The 9,399-nt window shown below is 36.3% G+C and overlaps 1 protein-coding gene across 1 annotated transcript; it reads left to right on the forward strand.

The window, feature by feature from the left end:
* Positions 1 to 3,049: 3,049 nt before the first annotated feature.
* On the forward strand, positions 3,050 to 9,207 carry LOC141292661 (proteinase-activated receptor 3). The gene is made up of 2 exons (XM_073824695.1): positions 3,050 to 3,175; positions 5,220 to 9,207. Exons 1-2 carry the CDS (start codon positions 3,112 to 3,114, stop codon positions 6,293 to 6,295), a joined length of 1,140 nt encoding a protein of 379 aa, XP_073680796.1. The 5' UTR covers positions 3,050 to 3,111; the 3' UTR covers positions 6,296 to 9,207.
* Positions 9,208 to 9,399: the final 192 nt, after the last annotated feature.

Below are 9,399 nucleotides of genomic sequence, written 5' to 3' on the forward strand. Positions count from 1 at the left end.
AAGATGGATCATACAAAATGCATGTTATTTTTTTATTTAGTACTGACCTGAATAAGATATTTCACATAAAATATGTTTACATATTGTCCACAAGAGAAAATAATAGTTTAATTTATAAAAATGACATTGTTCAAAAGTTTACACCCCCTTAATTGTTAATACTGTGTTTTTACCTGAATGATCCACAGCTGTGTGCTTCATTTGTTCTACAAATAAAGTCCTTTATATCCCACGTAGCATTTTTGTGTATTTGAACCCTTTCCAACAATGACTGTATGATTTTGAGATCCATCTTTTCACACTGAGGACAACTGAACGACTCATATGCAACTATTACAAAAGGTTCAAACACTCACTGATGCTTCAGCAAAAAAAAAAAAAAAAGTACCAGGGTGAAAACTTTTGAACAGAATGAGGATGTGTACATTTTTCTTATTTAGCCTAAATATCATACTTTTTTATTTAGTACTGCCCTTCAGAGACTGCACAAGATACTTATGTTTCCCAGAAGACAAAATATGTTAAATTTACCCTGATCTTCAACAAGTTTTCACCTCCCATTTTCCCCTCTGGAGCATCAGTGAGCTCTTGAACCTTCTGTAATAGTTGCATATGAGTCCCTCAGTTGTCCTGAAAAGATGAAAAGATGAATCTCAAAATCATACATTTGTTTCTAAGCTAAAGGAGAGAAATCTCTACACTATGAGTCCTCCCAGTAAGTCCTAAACTTCAAAAATTTTGGCATCGTCCTGATAAATGTGTCATGTCTATGCATGTGTGTTCATGCTGTGTGTGTTTCCAAACCAGTTCACGCATGTGTAAACACACTCTGTGACCCCTCAGAAGTCCTGACGTGTAAGTGTCACTTTAGAACTCAATGTCCTTTTCCTGTAAAAATGTAGGTATTTTTGAAAAACCACCCCCACGCACTAATTTTCCATGCCTGACTGTTTCTGATTTATTCTGTCTGTAAGGACGACATCTGTTCTCCAGTCTCACAGTTCGGGAGAGTAATTGACGCACCAGATCAGTAGGTTGTCTGCCCGAATGTTTACTCTAAACAGCAGGATGTTTAGTAGATGTGTGCATGAGGATGTTTAGTAGTTGTTTCATGCAGCTCGCTCATAGCAGGAGACGTGTGTGAGTCATTCGGTTTGTCTTCACATATATGTAGGAAACAATGACAACTTTCACCTTTAATGAATAACAGTCCCTTTGATGGAAACCCAGCAGATTCAAAAACAAAATATGAAGTCTCCTAGTTGATGCACATGCATTTAGGGAGAAAAGAAGAACAGTTGCAAACTGTTTGGAGACAAAAAACAGGTATTTTTAAACGCTAGTTTAAAGGAAGAAGCCTTCTGACCTGCATATTAAGGGTTAGGGCTATAATTATATTAAGTGTGTGTGCGTGGATATACCCTACTGTTTCGGTGTATCTGGTAAATGTCATTTGTAGGAAACAGGAAAGCACATCTCTAATGTGTTTATCACCATTAATGCATGTTTGATCTGTTCTCACTGCGTCATGCACAGCGCAAGATGCACCACAATAACCATTACACTGGCAAATATATGAAGTGATAGGAAGTGAAAAAGTTCAGATGGTTCAGAAATGTGACCTCTGTAATTGTTATCTCTCACCTACAGACATTTCCTCCACACCAAGGTTAAACTTACTTGCATGCGAAATCATTGGTATAGAACAACAAAATGTGATCCTGAACCACAAAACCAGTCAGGCTCATTTTGCTGAAATTGTGATTTATAAATCATCTGAATAAATACGCTTTCCACTGATGTATGGTTTGTTTGGATAGGACAATATTTGCAAAAATAAAATCAAAATATTGAGAAAATCACCTTTAAAGTTGTCCAAATGAAGTTTTTAGCAATGCATATTACTAATAAAATTTTTTATTTTGATATATTTACAGTAGGAAATTGACAAAACATCTTAATGGAATACGGATGATTTTTGGCATAAAACAAAATTCGATTATTTTAACCCATACAGTCAAAATCAGCTCTGCAAAATATCAGCTCATTTTATCGCATGGGGCCTTTAAATGCAAATGAGCTCTGCTCGCCCCGCCCCTCTCTGATGGGGGATTATGAGCTGTAATGTTTACTTTAGCCGCATTTAGCCAGGTTTAGCTGCATTTAGCCACATTTATCTGCAAAACCTGCCAACAAGCACATTATTAAGAAAGGCCATTTGCAAAGATGCATAAAAAACCCTTACACTCACTTCTGCTGTGGTTGAACCTGCATCACGAATGATTCACACGAACATAGATGCATATGTACATCAGGATTGGCGCTTTCCTTTTTAAAATTAATGTTGTCCTCTGCCTCTTAAGCGGCTCAGATGTTGGGAGTAAATGACAACTGCAATGTTCATTATTACGTCCAACAACAGAACACCTCAATCGCTCAATTAGAGTCTTCCTCTGCACCTGAGTCGACACAGTGGCGATCGTATTCGGACTGTTTCAGCTCGGTGACGGCGGGTCTAAGGTAAGAGGCTCATGTCGATCAACTGTGTGTCGTAACAATGACAAGAAGCTGAGAATGACCTGATTTTAAAAAGGGGATATTGCTTTCCACTGAGTGGATCTTTATTACTGTAGGGTGGTTGTGTACACAAACTGCCCTGTACAAATGTAAACCTTAGGTTTGCACCCCTTTGTGGTCCAGGGTCTTAGTTTTAAACTAAACTATAAATGCTGTCAGACCAACAGGTATTACTTTTTTTCCCCTCATGTGTCATTTAAATAATAAATAACTAAAAACTATGAACGGTCCCTTTAAGACTTTAGTTGGAAAAACTTTGGGATAATTAAAAACCTCAAGAACACAAAATGGTCGAAGTAATTATGATGTTAAAGACTGAAAGGGGTTCAAAAGTTGGGACGGTGATGATGTCATCGGTTTGGAACGACACCGCTATTCTGGAGAGAGAGAGAGAGAGAGAGAGAGAGAGAGAGAGAGACTCGCAGTCATAGCGCTTGTGTTGCCTCAGGCTTCATTCGCATTCCACACACATAGACGAACCGTGTGGAGACTACGCTTGTTTTTAATTGAGTATATTGGACGTGTTTCTCAGTCATGGGCAAAGTTTTTCTTGTCGTTTTGATAACTTTAATTCTTCTGAACGCGACTCAGGCTAAAGGTAAGCGAATCGATTTGTTAAACGCGTTCATTTCGATGTACTTGAAACTATCTGTATAGCCAAGTCTGAATTTCCGGTCATACTATTGGTTGTAGGCTACTTAAGTGTGATGAAAGAGAGTAAATTTACTGGAAAATTGCATTTTACAGATACAGCATGAATTTGCTCAGATAATCTAAACAGAACTGGTTTATTCAGTTTCTGCATTCCTCAGTGAAATAATCTATAATCAAACAGACTCAATCAGCTACATATTATAATAATATTTTATACACCAATTTAAAATGGTATAAGACACAACAGAAGGTCATATTAATAAAATCATATGGGTAACTTAGTTCTCAAATAAGGTCTTAAAGAGTGTATTCCTCGAAGGAACTTATAGTCAATCATTTTTAATCAGCAGTAAAAGTGTTTTTATGAATATTATAAATATAATATCATTTTAGAGACACGTTTAAAGGGGTCCTATTATGCTTTTTTTCACTTTTTGAATTTTAGCCAGTGTGTGGTGTGTATGTTTGGGCATAAAAAAACCATCTACAAAGTGACAAATCTTAAAGTCCACTCCAAAGGGAGATTTAAAAAAAAAAATCCTTTTTCAAAAAAGAAATACAATGGATACAGCTCTGGCTACTGGGCATGCGCACATCAATCTAATGGCGAGCCTCAGGGCGGCTCGTATAAACGCGAGCATTGACTAAAGTGTCTGCCAACTGCTCTGATAATAATGATAATATGATGTATCAGAGCATAATAGGACCTTCTTTAATTAGGTATAAGACACAACAGAATAACAACATGAATAGGATTATTTATTCATTATTTCTCAGTGAAATCATTTATAGTGATGCTGATTTAGTCAACCAGAGTTAAAATGTTATTTATTGATGTTTTTATTTTATGAATATTATACTATGTTGTGTTAATATTTAATATAGACTCATATTTTTTCTTTTTTATCTTATCAGGTAATATGAACCGCACGTGTATTTAAAAAACAGTTATATATAAATTATACATTATATGCACTACCAGTCAAAAGTTTTTGAACAGTAAGATTTTTAATGTTTTTTTTTTAAACTCTTCTGCTTACCAAGCCTGCATTTATTTGATTTTAAAAATACAGCAAAAATAGCACAATTTTGAAATATTATTACTATTTAAAATAACAGTTTTCTATTTGAATATATTTTAAAATGTAATTTATTCCTGTGATCAAAGCTGCATTTTTAGCATCATTACTCCAGTCTACAATGAACGAGTTAGACTTGGCTTTTCATATAAAAGAGAAACAGAAAACCCGCTCGAATCGTTCCATTGCAAGAAGGACGTTTTTGCTGTTTTGCCGACTGGATACGGCAAGAGTTTAATCTATCAGTTAGCTCCGCTGGTAGCTAAGTGTATCGGGCTCACCCTGTGTATTGTTTTGATTGGTCGTGGCGTTATCCAATTGCGTGCAGTGAGAGTTTCAAATGCATGCTTGGTGCCGCCCCTCGAGTTAGGCCCTTTTCATTGCTTGATGCCAGACCCTTAATCTTAATAGATTAGGGTCTGGATTTTTTCCAGGCTAGTTTATCGCAGAATCCAAAAAATAAATAAATAAATAAAATGTACTAAACTGTTTTAAATATTGATAATTATAATAATAAATGTTTCTTACACAGAAAATTTGCATTTTATAATAATTTCCGAAGGATCATGTGACACTAAAAAAATTGAAAATTTCAGGAATAAATTAAGTTTTAAAATATATTCAGAAAGAAAGCAGTTATTTTAAATAGTAAAAATATTTAACGTTTTTTACTGCTTTTTTTATCAAATAATGTAAATATTTAGATTGCAGTTACACACAATATCAAGCTGATATAAAGAACTCTTCAGTATCATATTTGCAATTTAAAATGTTTACCTAAATCAATCAATTAGAATTTTTAACGTGCAACCGTGCATTTATTTAAGTTGTGGTGATATGATTTTGTTTCGAGTGCATACGAAACAAAAATATATTCTATTCCTAACTCTTCTCTATGTTGACTTGTAGAAAAGAAGGCCTGGAGGACCAAACGCAACAGCACTAACATCGCCCATCCAAGGTTTTTCCAAGGACACGGCGTTCCAGTCAACGTCCCTCCTCCCCCAAACCGAACGACGGACCCCCAAACACACGTCCACCCATCCGTGGTTGATGTCGAAGTGGAGTTACGAAACAACAACACAGCAAACTACCTTCAAGGCCCTCTGAGCAACAGGTTCATCCCAGCCGTGTACATCATAGCCATCATTGTGGGCATTCCCGCCAATATCGCCATCTTGGTCTCTGTTGGAACCAAAGTGAGGTTCATTTCATCAGCTATCTTGTACTGTAGCTTGGCAGTGTCAGACTTGCTACTGTTGTTCAGCCTGTTACTGAAAGCACACTATCATCTCAACGGAAACCATTGGATATTTGGAGAAATCGCTTGCCGTATTACAACCGCCTGTTTTTATGGAAACCTTTACTGTTCAGCGTTCACCCTAGCGTGCATCAGCATCAAACGCTACATAGCTGTGGTGCATCCGTTCCTCTATAAGAGTTTGCCTAAGCGCTCATTTAGCGCATGGGGTTGCTTAACCGTCTGGATCGTATTTATTATCGCCCTTCTGCCAGAATTCCTAGTGCAACAAAGCTACCGCATCACAGATCTCAGAATAATCACATGCCACGATGTTCTTCCTACTAATTTAGATTACTACCATTGGCTTGTCTATTATAATTTAGGTTTAACCTGTGTAGGTTTTTTCCTGCCCCTAGTGGTGACGGTCGCATGTTACATCTCTATTATTTGGCAGCTGAACCGTTCACACCGAGACTGGGCTCTTTATATCAGAGCTAGCACGTTTAATTTCATCATCTTCGTTTTGTGCTTCGGCCCGAGCAGCTGCCTTCATTTCGTGCATTATGTTCTGCTTTCTGCTGGCTCCACGGAGAGTTTTTACATTTACTTTAACGTGGCCGTGTGTCTGTGTTGCCTTCATTGCGCTCTGGATCCGTACCTGTTCGTGCTCATGTCAAGGACTGTCGGAACTAAACGCTACTTCCTCACGCGCAAAGGAGGCGCCCTTAGCATCTCAGCGTAAAATTAACATGAAATGCTTGAGGAGGCCGTTTAATTTCCTTAACCTTTGAAACTGGATATTTAATGTGACCTGTCTGAAATAGCCGAAAGACTCTTTTTTTAAAACTGATTAATACTTTTATGCAGGAAGAATGCATCAAATTGATCAAAAGTGACAGTAAAGATGTTCACAAAAATATGAAGGAGCTCAACTGTTTTCAACATCGATAATAATGAGAAATGTTTCTTGAGTTGAAAATCAGCATATTAGAATGATTTCTTTTTTGGCATTTTTGCCTTTATTATGATAGGACAGATCAGACACGACAGGAAGCAAAGTGGGAGAGAGATAGGGGGCAGGATCAGGAAAGGTCCTCGAGTCGGCATGCTTCCCACAAGGCTATCGGCGCCGACATATTAGAATGAAGGATCATGTGACACTGGTATGGAAGCCTGTTTTTGCCAGGGGATAAAAAACAAAACAAAAAAAGTATATCTTATAATTCTCACTTTTTTCTCACAGTTCTGAGAAAGATTTGTGAGATACAAACTTAGAATTTGGATAATTCACGTACAAAATCATTTCGTACGAATTTGCCACCTTGTGAAAAACTTACAAATCGGTCATGATATAGCATTGCAAAGTTCGAAAGAGTGGCTCGTGCAACTTCATTCGTACAATTTTTGCTAAATCTTACTTATTTTACGAGTTCCCCCCTAAACCTACTCGTAACTGGGGTCTAGACAAATCGTACACATTTCTACGAATTAGCCACCTTGTAAAATACATACAAACTGGTCGTGAGATAGCGGTGCACGAGAATTTCGGACTCAGTGTGTAAGGATTTTAAAGGTTTCACTGACTTTTTCCGCATTTTTTTCGTATTTGTCAATATTCGATACACAAAGAACGTCACGGTGGCTCAGAATTGTCAAAACGCGAAATAGCAGAAAATGGAACGCGATTCGAAGTATTTTATGACGAACGAAAGTTCAGTGTGTAAAGTGATTGACACAACGTGTGGTCTTGTTTATTTTTTAACGTGCAAAAATCTCATGGCAATACTTTATGAGGTGGCTAATTTGTACGACTTCGTTCGACCTTGCTCGTACAAATTTTGGGAAATTGTACGTATTTTACAAGTTCCCCAATTCGTATTAATTTGTACAAATGACCTGCCCCTAACCACGCCCCTAAACCAACCCATCACTGGGGTCTAAACAAATCGTGCAAAATTGTATGAATTAGCCACCTTGTAAAATACGTAGAAATTGGTCCTGAGATAGCATTGCAAATTTTGGATGAAATTTTCATATGCGTTGTTTGTATTTGTCAATATTTGTCACGTTGCAAATTTCGAAAGAGAATTTTGAAATTCCTCTCAAAATGCTTGCTACGAATGCAAAAAATGTATTTTTTTTCATATTCATCAAAACTCATAAAATGTCACGGCGGTTCAGAAATTTCAAAACACCTCTCAAAATGCTTGCTACGGATGCGAAAAATGCTGAAAATGTAACTTGATCTGAATTTTTTTTATCACAGACAAAAGTTTCGGAGGCAGTATGTTGTAATTTTTATGAATTAGCCACCTCATAAAATTTGTACGAATAGTTTTTTTTTAGTTGTGAGATAGTGTTGCAAATTTTGGACGAGAACATCACGGTGGATCAGAATTGTCAAAACATCACAAATTGCTTGTTGTGGATGCGAAAAATGCAGAAAATTGAACCCGATCCGATTTTTTTTATAAAGTAAGTTTCTGAGGCATTGTGTAAACATAATTGACACAACGTGAGGTCGTATTTATTTTTGAATGTGCGAAAATCTCATGGCAATTCGTACAAATTAGCCACCTTGTAAAATACCTACAAATTGGTCGTGAAATTTCAGACGAGAATTTCAGAATGTATGTTTTTTATGACGGATGAAAGTTCAGTGTGTAAAATGACTGACACAACGTAAAGTTGTATTTATTTTTTAATGTGCGAAAATCTCACTGCAATTCATACAAATTTCTGCGACTTCACTTGTATGATTTTTGCTAAATCATACATATTTTACAAATTCCCCAATTCATATGAATTTGTACGAATGACTTGTATGAGTGATACAAAGTCATACAAATTCGTACGTATTCGCCACCTTGTAAAATACGTACAAACTGGTTATGAGATAGTGTTGCAATTAGGACTGAAAAACGATTAGCCGCAATCAATCGATTCAAAATAAAAGCTTATGTTTATATACTATTTTAGTGCGTACTGTTGATATTTATTATGTATATATATTAGGGCCGGGACTTTAACGCGTTAATTTAGATTAATTAATTACACAAAAATAACGCGTTAAAATTTTTTAACGCATTTTAATCGCAATACGTTTTGCACCGCGGAACGTTTCTCACTAGATGAGATTCGGCGGACCGATTATACTGGAGCACAAACTAGCGTTCAGACAAGCCAAAGACGTCCGTCCTAAATAGTATTGTATGTCCCAAATCGTAGTATGTTTAAAAAGTATTCCAAAGATTCCCGGATGGTCTACTACTTAACGATCAATGCACACTCTTAACTGCTTATATTGCCCGCAACACACTGCGCCGTGAACGAGGATTCGATTAGAACTACAAACACGCATAAAAAGTGTTAAAAAACTACAAACATGGAGGATATACGCGACCAACGGACAGGTAGAGAAAGGGGTTTGAGTGATAAATAATCAGTGTGTAACCTGATAAAAACTATTTTTTAAATGTTATCCGCGTTATATTCCATGTGCAGCAACATTTATAATGATAGGTTTGGTCATTAAAATTTAAATGCATAATTAAGCAAACACAAGAGCAGAGTTCTCGGAATGAAAGACTCGTTAAAGAACGTGCCTCTTGCTACACTTTTAATGGCAATATTGTACTGGTCTGTTGGACTTGGTTGAACAAAATAAACAATATTTTGTTGCTTAAGCTTATGTATTCAGTCATTATTCAATGGTATACTAAAAATCCATGTAAAAATCTTAATTCTCACTGTTCTCAGGTCAAATATTTACATGCGATTAAAATGCGATTAATTTCGATTAATTAATTACAAAGCCTCTAATTAATTAGATTAAAATTTTTAATC

The sequence above is a fragment of the Garra rufa genome, chromosome 19 (assembly GCF_049309525.1).
Source record: "Garra rufa chromosome 19, GarRuf1.0, whole genome shotgun sequence".
In the NCBI taxonomy this organism is placed as follows: domain Eukaryota; kingdom Metazoa; phylum Chordata; class Actinopteri; order Cypriniformes; family Cyprinidae; genus Garra; species Garra rufa.

Bases quoted from the DNA above. Each gene is read 5' to 3' on its own strand.
- LOC141292661 (XM_073824695.1), top strand. From the start codon at position 3,112: ATGGGCAAAGTTTTTCTTGTCGTTTTGATAACTTTAATTCTTCTGAAC. The intron at 3,176-5,219 runs GTAAGCGAATCG...GTTGACTTGTAG, and splicing joins GAACGCGACTCAGGCTAAAG to AAAAGAAGGCCTGGAGGACC.